General features: G+C 39.5%; 1 protein-coding gene across 1 annotated transcript; it reads left to right on the top strand.

Annotated features, from left to right (window-relative positions):
- The first annotated feature begins 5,685 nt into the window (after positions 1-5,685).
- bokb (BCL2 family apoptosis regulator BOK b) lies at positions 5,686-14,982 on the top strand. The gene is made up of 4 exons (XM_085378197.1): positions 5,686-5,914; positions 6,721-6,849; positions 12,942-13,105; positions 14,857-14,982. The coding sequence occupies exons 1-4, from the start codon at positions 5,692-5,694 to the stop codon at positions 14,980-14,982; spliced, it is 642 nt and encodes a 213-aa protein (XP_085234323.1). The 5' UTR covers positions 5,686-5,691.
- Positions 14,983-15,448: the final 466 nt, after the last annotated feature.

A 15,448-nucleotide genomic window follows, 5' to 3' on the forward strand; every position in this document is an offset into this window, starting at 1 on the left:
CCTACAGCCAAAGGCGACTACCTCCATTGTTACTTAATAAGTTCAGTAAAATGCAAAAAAACAAACAGAGTTATGTGAAAAAAGTGAACTGATATAAAAATACAGATTCCCAAAAGCCATGAAATAAATAAAGTAAAGAAGTACATGAGGATAACGTAATAATGTTATCCTTCATACTTGATTTAGGTTAAAGGTTGCAAACCCACACAATACACTTACAAACCTAACGACACATTTGGATTTGCCCAACCCTTGCAGCTATTTGACAGGCCCTCTGGTGCCTCTGGTTTGACCTGTTCCCCAAGCACCGGCGATGCTGGGCGTGAGGCCTGGATAGTGTTAGAAATTTACTCGGCACCACAAGATTAGACGGAGAGGCAGGAATGAAAGGCATCCATGCACATGAAAGAGGGCGAGAAGGAAGCGGGGAGAGGCAATCAGTGCTGTCTGTTTACATATTGTATGACACTTTAACACTAAGTGCACTCAAGTGAAAGCATGAAAACATAAAGTGGAAAAAAAAAGTGAAATTCTTTTGGAAATGCAACGCATTGTGTCAGAAAGTAAAGACTTTCCAACATGGGCAGTTTTAGTTTCAGATAGAGCCCCTTAAAAACTCGACAGGTGGCTTCCTGAATGTGCCATTCACATTCATGGTAGGCATCATATTGTAAGTGTAATATCCTGATCTTGTTAACATATTAACAGTTCAGTTTCACCCAGAGACAGGGCTCTTACAAAAGTGAAGGACTTCTTCTAAAAGCATGATAAATTCATGGGCGCTGTCAGTTTCACATGCAGCCAGAACTCTATGCAATGACACTTATATGTTAAATCATCCATGCATTGGTGGAAATGTGACAAAACCTTGAACTTAAAATGATCATCCAAACCAAGTCTAACTGTGCAGGGTGAGAGCAACATGTTGCTTATTGGAGTGTTTTTGCCCTTTTTAAGCATAAGCTGACATGAATGTGAGACTTGGTGTTTTTGTCTCCAGCGACGTGGTCAGCTGTTTTCCATTGCTGCCATATTCCTAAATAATACAGCACACTCCCTGTCCATCTTGGTCCTGTGACTGTTAAACACTGACTTTAGTTTATCGCATATGAGCTAACAAACCGGCAAACAAGCTGACATTCAGTCCCACTGCGCAGCGCAGATAATAGTTTCCCTCACTTTGCCAATTGTGGAAAATTAGGCAGGATGGGCCTCATCTGGATGTGGAAAAATGAATGAATGGATGTGGGGGGGGATTCTTTAAATTCTCAGCTCTGTGCTTTATGTAATAGCAGTGAGGATTGCTTAAGAAATCATATGGTTGCCCATGCTCATACATTCTCTCTTCAGTGATTCTGTCATTTGTGGAAGCCGGCACTCCAGAGCAGTTTGTCCTGTTTGTGAAGAAACACAGTCGAGTTCACATGTGGTTAGCAGTGGCCGAGTTATGTAATTCATTACGTTTATGTATATATACCCCAACATTATCATTTTTAATCCATTGCTTGTTTGCAGCCCATCTAAACAAAACTGTAGAGACATTACCAAACACTGGAGCTGAAAGGCACTTTTCTTTTTCTTCTCCCCTCCCCATGGATGTGAAAATTCAGGTTTGTGATACTGATCATATGTGTGAAAAGGTTTTTTCTTTCTTATCACTGTTTTCTTACAATAAAATCACTTATCTGGCAACTGTTTTGCTAATAACTAAGACAGGTGCCTGTCTGCAATGGAAGATAACTGGAGTCTGAGATCTTAAGTAACATTTCAATGGCAAGCTTTAGGTGAGGAATTTCAAAAGCCTGACAAAACCTTTTCATATTGTGGGTATTCTAGAAAAATCCATTCAGTGCTATGAGTTCAAGCTTGGTTTTTATTTATTAATTGTTTTGGATTTGTTCAGTTAATTTTGATCATGTAAACAGTATACAGGTTGTAATTTAGAAAAAAAAAAATACTATACAAAATACTGCAAAACACATTATAGTCTCACTTTACTTATTCTGATTCCCTTTACATATAGAAAAGTATTTAAGTTGGACTTTTAATAAGTTATTGCAGGTGTCTGACCCTATAAATGTATTTATTTATTTTTTCTTTTTGATCATGCATTTAAATGTTAAAGCCTTGAAAACTACTTTATTGTGCAAAACTGACTGAACCAAGAAGCCACACCGAAAATCTTTTGAGATCATATGTTCCCATTCACCTGAGTTTGGACAAGTAAGTGCACTCCCAGTGAAAACAATGACTTAACTTTATAATGCTTCATCTAATCCTTATGTGAATAAAGCCTGCATCAGCAGCAATCAACATGCCAAGAGAGATAAACACTCTTTCAGGGAATCACCATGCAGAAGTCTAATCTGTTTGCAGATTATTAGCTTGGTTTTGAGGAGGAACGGCCATCATTCGTCATTCCTAATTTCTTTTTTTTTGTCTAAAGGGGGGTAAAAGTGCAAGTGGTGTGTGATTACTTTCTGAGTTACAGAAGAAGAAGAAATTCAAAATATGTGTGTGTTGTACATTTATGACTGTGCGTTTGTCTTCCTGAAACTGTAGTTTTCAATCCCTTCTGCTGAAGACCTAAAGGACAAGATGTTTCTTTTTTCCACAAGAGTATAGAATAACAAATAAATTACATAATGTGCAGCAAGAAGTTATTCAGACTGACTATGTGTCAGAGCTGTATCAAACTAAAAAAAAAGGTCCCCAAGTTGCTTTTTGTCTGTCAAGTGTCAAGTTTTGCAATTATGTTTTTGGCATTAAAAATGTTTTCTGTTTATTTTTTGTATCACTTTGGTTCTCGTGGGATTTTATTTCACTCCGAGGTCTTTCTCTAAGCTTTCTGTCTAGACAAACACAGTGACACGATGTTCCTTTGGCCTCTGAGCATTTAGTCCTCATGTCTGGAATATTTATACGGTCAGAGTTTAACTTGGCAGATGTTACATAAACATTAAGCATGTGTAGTGTGATCATCTGAGGCATGGTGTCCTTGTTTGAGCAGGAGCTCATTTGCAATCCTCTGCTGAGATTTGACTTTGCAAATCATCTTTCTGTGCATTTTGCTTACAATAAAAAATAATAAAATCTTTCTCTTTATTCGGTTCATTTATAGGGATTAAAAGAAAAAGGAAATGTGAAAGGACGTAGGTTAAAACTACAGCTACACTTATACAAAAAAGTCAACATGTAAGGAAAATTACATCTTTAACCGATTGAAATATAGAATTATGATAAAAGAGAAAAAGCAAAGATACAAGAGACCGTTCATAGTTTCACATCCAGCTGTAGTTTACCCTTTTATAACCAGAGCATCTTCACACTAACATTTATCACAATACTGAATTTTTGTATTTGTTTTTTACAACTTTTTTTTTTAACAGTTTCAGTTTGCTACACTTAAAATCCAGTTTTCTCTTGAGTTCCTGTGTCCACATTGTTTGAATCCGTGTTTGCACAAATTGCTGTTTTGCTTTTATGTAATTCTCAGTTGTGGATATTTTAAGAGGATAAATGGCTCAGGTCTTCAAAACACAGGAGAAACAGCAACACTGCAGGGAAATTAATGAAGCCAGTTCAAAAAAATCCTTTGGATTAGTTTTTATAATTTAAAACACACGAGCAATTTAAAAGCAAAGTAGCAAATAACAGTTTTTCTTTTCTCTTTTTTGAGGATGACTGTTTGAAATGAAATAACAAAATATTTAATTTTACATACTTTAAAAATTTTTTTTTACAGTCTTTTCAAATAAAAAAAACTTACATTTAACCAATGCCTTTCACCTGTTATTTTTCATATAGTTTACATTGTAATATTTATTCCTACTTAGAGTACTTGTTTTCTAAAAAGCCAAACAAACTAAATAAAAAAAGCCACACACACACACATTTTCATATCTTGGTGAGGACATTGCTTTCCTTAGCCCCTTACTAAAACTGCAACCATCAGAAATGAATACCTAACCCTAACCTTTACCCTGACCATAACCCAATTGTAACCCTAACCCTAAAAAAACAATTTTTGAGCCTCAAAAACGCTTTCAAATTTGTGAGTACCGGCATTATGTCCCCAGAAGTGACTGTTGTCCCCACAAGTATAATGGGATACTAATTTTTGGTCCTCAAAAAGATGTTTAAACAAGTACATCCACACATCCACACACACACACACACACACACACACACACACACACACACACACACACACACACACACACACACACACACAGCAGAAAACAACAACAACAAAAAATATCTTGTCTTCTTTGACTGAATAGATGACAGAAAATATAAAGACATTAAGAGTTTTTTCTTTTGTGTTCCATGACTGTAGCAAATATTTCTTTGTATTTGTACTAAGTATGACAGTGCAATGACAATAAAGAGTTATCCTATCTTATCTCATTATCTTAGATAGATAAATAAATAAAAAGATCAGGATGCAATGCAGTAAATCTACATAGATATTACCAAACAACACCCACGAGCAGAGCGGGACATCTAGCGGCGTGAAGGAGCTCTGCAGGGGATTGACAGTGGCACAATTCTGGCTTCAGGAACAGTTACATAAACTTTGGCAGGTGATCGTCTCCTGAGTCACACCTGTGCTCAAATCACAGCATAATGGTGATTTGCATCAGTGTGTTGAAGGCTGAATATTAGAAGAAATTCAAACGAACTGGCTATTCTATTAAAGCCGAGCTAATCGCCCCTCAGATTTGTGAATGAAAGTAGTTACAGTTGAATTGTCTCCCTCTGTCCGCCGGGGTGAGAAGCTGCTTGTGGTGGGAGGGAGGCGGCGGCTGTCAAACTCCTTATCCGGGCTTTTCCCGGCTCTGAAACGAGCACACCCACCGCGCGCCAATGGCAAGGTGGAACAACAGGTAGGCGTCCTCCACCCGCCTCCCTCCCCTCCGTCGGTGCGTCTCGGAGAAGCAAGTGGACCCACTATCCGCTGCGTGGAAAAGAGAGCAGAACTTCGCCCGTTGTTTGCTTGATTGTCTGGGCCGGTTTGTCTGCACAGTGGAGGAGTTTTAATGCGCTTGCTCTGACAGTCCAGCTTTGTTTGAAAGACCTCAGAGATTCGCTCTGAAACGTCTGCTAATTAATAAATCGGATAAATCGCGTTTGCGACATCAGGCGCAGGTGTTTGTCATCATGTGGATATGCTGATGGTAAGCGGGGTCTTTTTCTCGCGTGTTAAAGCGGTTCAGGGATTTAAAATTAGGGTTAAGTTGTGACTGCAGTGAAAAAAGCTCGATGGGTTTGTGCGTGCGTGCGTGTGTGTGTGTTATATTGAGACTGGGAAACAAAATATTTCCTCAGTCATTTTGTGGTATCGCCGTTTGTTGTTGCATAATCCAAGAAGTGTAGCAATAAGTTGACTATCCCACCATGTGACTCACAACAATAACACCTCCATCATATTCTTATGTAAGTTTCTGCTCCTGTTTTAGAATCCAAATGTCTTTATACACTCACCCACCATTCTTGTGAATTAAAAAAAAAGTGTGTAGTAGCAGCAGGGATTTTTAATCACCTGCTTCGTTTTCCTCTTATCTGACCTCTTTTCATCTACTCCTATTCCTCACAGCTGCCATATTATCTTCACCACTGAACTCTGAGCTGATTGAAAGAGGTCAGAGGCTCTCTGACTTACAGATCCCCCTCACCCTGCATGAGGACATGGAGGTCCTGCGCAGGTCTTCAGTGTTTGCTGCAGAGGTCCTGGATGTGTTTGACCGATCACTGACCGAGAAGGAGCTGGTGACCCAGTCTAAGGCGCTGTGCAGAGACTACATCTTGTCGAGGCTCAACCAAAACGGGTTGGGATGGTCTAAAACTGAACTCCATTTTTCTCCCTCAAACACAGCGCTGGCTGAAGTGTCTATGGTGCTTCTCTGTCTTGGTAAGTTTCCATAAATGCCACCTTATCGATGACCTCTGAACTATGATTGCCTTGCTTCATTATTAGTGCTGTCATGAAAATAGCATGACATAAAAAAAAGGATAATGGGTATCTTTGGGATGTTTTTTCTTCTTCTTGTCCAACAACCATACTTAAAATGAAAGGAAATGTTGTGTTTAAGCATCTCAGAAATGATTGACATTACATTTCATGCATTTGCAATCTAACATGCATTCCATTTTCACGATCTGCCGATTAGCTGCTCAACTAATTGATTATTTGTTTGGCCCATAAAATGTCAGAAAGTAGCAACGGCTGTATTGAATTTACACCTGCTTTCAGAGAATGGTAAAGAAACCAGAAAATTGCGAATGATTAGAGACTGAATTTGCTGATCACCTACATTATGATCCTGTGTCTGGAGTATTTGCTACATTTGCAATATATTAAAGCAACACATTAGGCTTATACTCCACATGTCTATACAGCCTGTACTGAGCATTTGAAGCTCTGATGAGCTCAGACCAAATGATGAGTCGAGGATTATATCTGCATGTGTGAGAACAGCTTGAACCAAAACCAGGCAGCAGCGGTCCAGCCCTCCTCTTCACATCTATCTTTTCTCAGCACACGGGTATCTGAGGGAACTCTTGTCACGTGAAATGTTTGAATTCAATATTCAAGCAGGTTAAAATGTGTGACGTGGTACACGTTCACCTGTTTTTAATCTCCTTCGCTCAGATTCACTTCCTAACAGACTTTTCTCCTTTTCTTTTTTTTGTTTCTGCTCTCCCTCTGTTACCTAGGCGATGAGCTGGAGTGTATACAGCCCAGTTTGTACAGGAACGTGGCGCGGCAGCTCAACATTTCTGTTGCCATGGAGAACATGGTTTCGGATGCCTTCATCGGTGTAGCAACAGAGATTTTCTCAGCAGGTACAAGGCTGTTATGAAGCTCAGTGTTGATGATGATGATGCATCGCAGTAGAAATTAAAAGAGCACAGGAAGTGACCTTCACTGCTGACTGCTTATGGAGGCACTGAATGTGAACCTCTGCAGCTTTCACCAGGCTCATTCGGCTCAGAGTGAGTGGGTGCGAATCAGATGTAGGTGGAGTGAGACTCCATCTGAAACACATAATTAGTCTTACATCCAAGTTTCTATGTTTAGACATTAGTTTACTAAATTGAGCCCAAGTTTGGGATGTGGATGCTGAACATAAAAGGGCTTCTCGGTAGCGTTGTCGTGTCTTGCTAAGAGAACTCAAACATTTTTCTTTAATTAATATAGAGTAGTCTTGTGACAGATTGGCGACCTGCACAGGGTGTAACCTGAACTGGATAAGCAGTAGAAAATGGATGGATGGCTTAATGTAGCATAGTGTTAAAGTGTAAGCCAGCATGTCCAATCTTGGGCCTCTCAAAACGATGCACAGGAAGGAAAATTAATGCAGAGCGGCAGGGGATAATGGTGTTGCCTAAGAAAAGATTTTAGATTCTCTAGTTGGTTTTTGGCTTTTCTGAGTTTTGACCTTCCTGAGCCTACATGTTCTTAGGTTATCTTTGAGTTTTCCTCCATGTTGCTTCTGGTTTCTTTCTGTAACCCTACAATGTGTATGTTACGTTAGGGGTAGCATGCTTCTCACCCGCTGTCAGCCGGGACAGGCTTGAGTCTGGTTGGATGGGCATTTAAGAAAATAGAATGAAGGCCGGATGGCTGTATGAGGTTGAATTGTAGTCACTGTTAGTCTAAGAAAGCTAGCTGCTAACTCCATAGTGTGCTAACGAAGACGGTTCAAAATCTAGGAGACACAAATCCCTGGGTGAGTTCCTTCAGGATAGTTATCGAGTGTAGATGTAGGTGTGCTGATCTGTCCGCTGTGGTGAAGTCTTCCAAATAAGGCTAAAGCTGAAAGAAGAATCATTTAGCCAATTATAAGATATGTAACATAATTCTGGTGCTTAATTTTGTCTGCATTTTCTTGATTTTTTTTTTTTTTTTTTGTTCTTAAATTTTGTACTGATACAGAAGCAACTGCTGTTGTGCACAAAGAAAATCACAATCTCCAGCTGTGCTCTTTGGTGGTGTGATTTATTTATTTATTTATTTATTTATTTTTGAACTCTGAGTAAATCTTGTAATTGTGTCCTCACATAGTTCAGGTGTTGTTTTTGGCAAATAATTCATCTGGTGGTTGTTGTTGTTATTATTATTATTATTATTATTATTATTATTATTATTATTATTATTATTACATCCAGTCTAACATAGACACAGCCTTACTTTAATACCCTTATGTAAAAATTTGCAGGCTACACCAGTGGAGTTCTGGGATGATACCAGCCATAATTTTTTTTTTATCATCAACAATTTTTATTTATTTCATTTTAAACTTCAATAGCAGAACTTAAATGCATAAATAAATAATAAAAAAAACAACAACAACAAAAACAAACAGAAAAACAACAACAAAAAAAACCAAACAAAAAACAAAAACAAAGGGAAGTTATCCTATTCTTTCTTCGCACACCAATCCCCACACCACCACTCTGTCATTACTCCTCTGTTCTTCAAGTTACAGAAAGCCAGCTTGTGAAGATGGACCAAATACAATCATATTGATGCAATTTATCTAATAAACCATAAGTCACTTTTTCGTAAGACGCCAACTTAGCCATTGTCATTAGCCACTCTTCATAGGGAGGGGGTTCTTTTTCCGTCAATGTCTTAGCAGGACCTGTTTGGTCGTAGTAAGAGCCTGAATAACCCATCTTTTTGTATAACTGGAAAAATCTCCATCAGAAAGTTCTGTGGTTATACCAAGTATGGACAGTTTTGGTGAGATACCAAATCTCCTTTTCAAAACACTGAAAATTACCTCCGTTATGTTTTCCCACCAATCCCGAAGTGCCGAACAGCTCCATAAGATATGTAAAATCAAAGCGTTTTTACCATCACATCTCCAACATTCGTCCGTAGGGGCCAGGTTCCATTTATACAATTATTGCGGTGTTCGATGCCACCTATGGATTATCTTAAGTTGAATAAATCTACTGCCTGTTTCTTTATACATAGTATTAACATTTTGAAAACATGAATCCCGTTCAACTGAAGGATATGTCCAATGCCATGTCCTGGGCCCAGTAGCCCTTAACTTTAAGGAGCGGGTCAGCTGACCGTTCTTGCAATAAATGATAAATCTTAGAAGTGATACCTTTACCCAAGGATGATCTTGAGAGCACGACTTCCACAGGGCTGCCCACAGGACAACTCAAGGGGGTTCCCAGCCACTTCGATAATGAACTATGTATTTGAGCTTATCTTCAGAATTGATTATGCTGCAACTTCTATAACTCCACAATTTTATCAAAGCTTAAAAAACATTTGGTCCCACAGTCAAATAAATCTGATACATAAATGATGCCTGCCTTACGCCACTGTAACCAGTCAACCGATGTCCCTCCAATTAAAATTCTTTTATTACTCCATAAGGTTGTCGAAGGAGATTTAATAAAGTCCCAGCGACCCGCCCTATGTAATTTACACCACAATGTCTTCGCATTTGCAATTATAGGATGGGTAAGTTTATGACTGGTATCAAACAGCTCCTTCCAAGGAGAAATACCGCCATTAACTTCCGTCTCTATATGGGACCAAATGGGTTTAACAGTAGATAACCAAGCTCTAAGTTGTTTCACATTCATCACCCAATAATACCATTCGAAATTAAGCAATGAAAAACCTCCTTGTTTTGCACTCGCTTGAAGTTTCTTAATACTTAAACAATGTGGTGAGCTACCCCAAAGAAACTGCTGGATCAAAAAGTCTAGATCTTAGTCTAGATCTGGAATATTTAATAAAATATAAAAGGTCATGGGTGCAGTCATCATCTTAATACAGCTAATTTTACCCCATATTGTGAGACGTACCCTGGACCATCTACCAAATTCCATTTTTATTCTTTCAAACATTGGCTCCATATTTGCTCGAACCATCTTAGTGTAATCCAAGGTAATTTGTATCCCCAAATACCTCAAACCATTCACGGACCACCGAAACTCCCACTGTTTAAATAAAGTATGAGGGCAGTGTCCTGACATAGGCATTGCCTCTGATTTATCCCAGTTGACGTGATACCCTGAAAGCAGCGTAAAGCTTTCTATACATTCTAATAGGGCTGGAATAGACTTCCCAGGCTGTGTCATAAGTAACTACATATCATCTGCATATAATAGAAGCTTATGTTGATTATTATCCATCAAAATTCCAAATATATTTACATTATTTCTCTGTTTTTGTGCCAAAGGCTCTATAGTAATAACAAAAAGCCCGGGGCTAAGGGGACAGCCTTGTCTTGTGGATCTCTGTAAAAGAAATAGATCTGATATGAGCCCATTCGTCAATACTCGCGCTGAAGGCGAATCATATATCTTTATCAACCTAATAAAATTGTCACCAAAACCAAACTTTTCTAATGTCTTAAACAGATAATCCCACTCAACACAATCAAAAGCTTTAGCAGCATCCAGCGATAGGGCCACTGTTGGATGTACTGAATCATAAACATAATTTTGCAAATTAACCAGCCGCCTAATATTATCTGAACCATAGCGGTTTGGAACAAAACCAGATTGGTCTGCATGTATTATTTTCGCCATTACTACTTTTAATCAACCCGCTAAGACCTTTGCCAAGATTTTTTGGTCAGAATTAAGCAAAGATATGGGGCGTTAACCACTTGGGTCTAAAGGGTGTTTCCCAGTTCTAGGAATAAATGTTAGAAGTCCAGAGTGCATTGACTGAGGTAAGGAGATACCAGCCAAAATTTTTAAAATAAGTTGGCCAATAGGTGAAAATATTTTTGTTGTTTTTGTTATTTTAATTTGTGTTTATTTACTCTTTTTTTGATAAGATCTAGTTGGTTTTTTTTTGTTGGTTTTTTTTAAAAAAAAAAGTGAACTTTGGAATAACTAACAAAGACTCAAAGTTAATGAGCTGGGAACAGATAAACATCCTCTGCTAAATGTCATCCTGTCTCAATCTATGCTGATGTAGCTTAGCAACATCTTCTTCCTTGCACCTATTCTTCTTCTTGCTCTTCCTGTGGAGGCTCCACAGCAGGTCATCTCCATCTCACCCTATCCCTAGCATCCTCCTCTGTCACAGCCTCTCCCATATTAAGTCATGTAAATAACACTGTGCCATCTGTGAAACTTCTCTGCGGTCTTGCCCTTTTCCTCCTGCCTGGCAGCTCCATGTTCAACACCCTTTGCCCAGTATATCCACTATCCTTCCTCTGCATGTGTCCAAGGTTGTCACCAAACTGCTCTGCCTCAGCTGTCCCTTTCTGATGTACTTGTTTATTTAATAAAAACATATGGTCAGCTATTCCTGTGGTTCATTAGATTAAAACCAAGGAGAAGATGGCTTAGGACAACAGCAGCTGGCTCTGGCTTGAATGTGGAATTTCTTACTTGATTCACAGTTGTTACCTCTGGATAAACAGCCCAAGTGGTTCTTCCTGTTATTCCTGGCTAGGAGTGATTTGTGCTAATCTAGTGACAACATTGCAGAACAAATGTGTCAAAAAGCCTGTTGGTTAAATTCTAGTTGAGTCTATTTGGGTGAAGTCGATCATGCTGGTCTTGGTCTTGTGCCTTTTTTTTTAAAAATTCTTTTATTTATGTTGTCTTGACAACAGATGTGTTTTGTAAACCGTCCAAAGAAGGAAAGACATTTTGAAGGATCCAAATAAAGAGTGACTTTATGTCCTCTGTATGCGCCTCGGGAATAGATTAGAGAGTCTGGTAAAACTTTGACACGGGACCAGGAAAGATCAAACACAGACTTGGTTAATGACATTTTCATGCTTGTGTTCTGGATAAATGTCTGCTCTTTTTGACGTCACGAGGGTATCGTTTTTAGAAACGGCGTGGGATTCCTCCTCAAGAACAACAAACTGGTGAACCCAGGCAGCCCCAGCCCTCTGGGACGGGTTGGAACTTGACTATAAATAAAGAAAAAAAAAAGGCATGTGTGTTTTTCCTGCAGTCTCGAGATTGTTTTAAAACCACCCTTTAAGCTTTTAGTTAGTCATTACTTTGTGGTGGACATAAAGGAATGACATTTATATGGCATCTGTGGATCATATCTACATATCTTCCTTTGGAAACAGTCATCTGTTCTGTGGTCGCCTTCAGTAAAATCAACACGGCTCATCTCTCCTCCATCCATCTTCACCTGCCTCCCACTTCTGTTCTTTCTCTTTCCGCCCTCCTCTCCTCCAGCTTTATCCCCGGCAATCTTGTCTCTATTCTTGGCCCGCTTCTCAGTAGGGAGGGAGACATGACGTGCTCTGACAGCTTCCACGGACAGTTATCTCATTTAAGCTCTATCCTTTAATAGCCACACTCAGAGGCTGTGGCTCAGCTCTAAGGAGCAACCATGACAATGCAAGCAGGGCTAAAGGGGGCCAATGCCATTAAGCCCTGCACTGCATCAATGACGTTCGTTATAACAATCCCTCGTTGCACTGGAAACTTTGCCTGGAGTGGCCGGATGCCGTCATTTATCATATTGGACTGTTTTGAGGTCGGTGCCTCTTGGGTAACGGGACAAATACTTGGTCTTTTTCAGCTCCGCTGCTTCTGCTCCATTCACAGTTCAGTTTTGAACCTGTTGACCTTCCCGTATCTGAAACTGCGTCAGTGGCAGTGCAGTCTAAACCTGTTTATTTTACAGCCTGGCGTGGCCTTATCGATAGCATTAACACCAGTTTGTTGACTTTCATATTTACAAGGTGCACCAACTGCCCTCTGTGCTTCCTGTCAGGTCACAGAATATGAGGCTGGAAAGCGATGGGTGTTGCTTTGTGTGGGAGGGGATGTTTATAGTGGGGTAAAGATGGCAGTTTGATTTTCGGTGGCTGCAGATAAACAAAATCCAGATCAGCTTGAACTGTGGAAGCACAGATACACAGATATAGAATAATTAAACATAATCCACTGGTGTCTGTTTTTTCCTGTAGGCATAACATGGGGTAAGGTGGTGTCCATGTTTGCGGTAGCTGGAGCCCTGGCAGTGGACTGTGTCAGACAAGGCCATCCGGCTACAGTGCACATCTTAGTGGACAGTCTGGGACAGTTTGTCCGCAAATTCCTGGTTCCCTGGCTGAAGCGACGGGGAGGATGGGTAAGTTTCTGCCTCAGCAAAATTTTGGGCAAACATGAAATGCATAAAAAGTTGACATTTGAGATACAACAGCGATTTGCATTTGCTAGTTTTGTGTGTGTGTGTGCAGGGGTGGGGTGGGGATTTGAATTTGATGCACTGCTTTGTGCATGACAAACATGCTGATTGTGCATGAAGCTCCGTCAGCTTTCAGTCGTCTTTCAGCAGTCTGAGATATGGGGATGCTATTTGCTTACTCTGGCTTCCTGCTGGATGATTTGATGAAAAGTTTCTGCTGTAAAGTGGATCATTCTCATGCTTGATTTAAATAATATTCAAACTCTGTTTTATTTTACTTTAGTGTATGTGTGTCTGTGCATCTTCCGAGTCAGACAGTATTTTTACTCTTAGTGGACTGACAAAAGAGACAACAGATTGCAATAAGAAATGCAACTAGTAAAAAGGCATTATGACATTTAACTCATTTGATTTCCTCAGTAACATTAATTTTACAACTTCTTTCTTTCAGACTCACAAATTCAGGTAGAAAACAAAAACTGTAATACTAATGACATCTATAGACTAGAATTAAAATACTGAGATCCTCACATACTGGGGAAAATAAAATATGAAATTTCATTTAAACAGTTAATTTTATTTGTAACAATACAATGCAACTTTATTTATATAGTACATTTAAAACCGAAGGTACACCAAAGTGCTTCACAACAAAGTTAAAACATAAGATAGAAGATAAAAGGCTCTAAGAGAGTACCCCCCCCCCCCCCCAAAAAAGTACAAAGTAAGAAATAAAACATTAGAGCATAGTTTAGAGGATACAATTACTGAGTATTCATAAATATAAGGTGGGAGTTTTTATACAGTGGAACATTAGTAGAAGATAACATAAGGGTAAAATAATATAGGGAATGTGCACTAACTGAAAACGCTCGGTCAAACAGTTTTTAACTGAGATTTAAATGAATAGATGGAATCAGAGGCGCGGATAGCAGCAGGAAGATTGTTCCAGAGGCTCGGGGCTGCCAGGGCAAAAGCACGGTCACCTCTGGTCTTTAGCTGGGATCTAGGCTGCACTAAGAGTAATTGTCCTGATGATCTTAGAGCTCCCCTAGGGTTATGTGGACTAAGGAGTTCAATGAGGTAGCACGGCGCAGCATTGTTTATGATTTTAAAGGTAATTCCAATAACTGCAATTTAATCACACATTAAGTGTGATTTTTAAGTACTAAAAACTCTGTTCTTCTCTAAAATGCATCTAGTCTGCTCTTTTCCAGCTCCTATGTCTATTCGTGGACTGTACCAGGGTAGTTTTGCATGATTCACAGTTCAAAAATAATCCTTACTGACCTTAGATCAGTCCTCGTAGTAGCTCCTCAGTTCGCCGGCTATCTAATTCTCTTCCTTTCTTATGATTGGCTGTTCCCAATTGTGACTAGCCAGACCTGATGCAAAAGTCTGCTATCAGTGACATCATACAGATTCAAGAGTAGGAAAAAAAACCCTCATCTGAAATGGAGTGTGCAAAGCATCTGATGCTTTTTGGCTCATAGGAATTACTTGCACAAACACCTCCTGTTCAATATGAGTGTCCACCATTGCTGCAGTGCATTCTGAAAGTGTATGTGTAAAATTTTTTATATATCAGAAAATAAATGGAAGCACAAAGTTTCCCTTTTAATATTTATACTTCAAGAAATTTAACAAGTTTGTTTGTTTGTTTTTAAATATCCCTTTTATCTCATTTTGTTAAGGTGGAGATCACAAAATGTGTGGTGAAAAAGGATTTTTGCCCTGAAGAAAACTGGCTGTCCTCTGCCTTTGAGTCCCTCAAGTGCTTCCTCACGACGATGTATGTCTACATCATGAAGGAGCCGTGAACGAACAGCGTGTGGGAGGTGGGACGGTGGGGGTGTCATGTGTGGGATTAAAATCTCAGACTTGTCAATAAAAAGCTGGAGTGGAGAGGGTCGCTGTGATTGATGGGGATTGAGCCTGCCGGTAGATTTCAGTTGCTGTGTATGGCCATCAGCAAATGTTTGACCAACAAATGTTTGTGTTCTCTCAGTGTCGGCAGAGCCCGTGAAGTGGTTACCCTTCATCCAAAGAGTAGTCACCGTGACATTTAAGGGCATATCACTCCGCCTCTATGTATTATCTTACTGCTTTAACCGGTGTAGTAAGCAAGGCTTCTCCAGTGTTGTAACGTGAGGCTGTTCATACTCCAGAGACAAACACTCAGACGTTTTAATGTGGTGTTTCTCAGAATATTCACACTTAAAGAGGCGAAAACTGTGTTTGTGATGAAACTGACGCTCAGCTGGCTGGGTCCTGTTGTGAGGTTTG

Source organism: Diplotaxodon limnothrissa, linkage group LG18 (assembly GCF_057381915.1).
Source record: "Diplotaxodon limnothrissa isolate DT_005_m linkage group LG18, D_limnothrissa_male_GT1.1, whole genome shotgun sequence".
Classification (NCBI taxonomy): Eukaryota; Metazoa; Chordata; class Actinopteri; order Cichliformes; family Cichlidae; genus Diplotaxodon; species Diplotaxodon limnothrissa.

Coding starts and splice junctions, on each gene's coding strand:
- bokb (XM_085378197.1), top strand. CDS start 5,692: ATGGAGGTCCTGCGCAGGTCTTCAGTGTTTGCTGCAGAGGTCCTGGAT. Junction 5,915..6,720: donor TATGGTGCTTCTCTGTCTTG/GTAAGTTTCCAT, acceptor TCTGTTACCTAG/GCGATGAGCTGGAGTGTATA. Junction 13,106..14,856: donor TGAAGCGACGGGGAGGATGG/GTAAGTTTCTGC, acceptor CATTTTGTTAAG/GTGGAGATCACAAAATGTGT.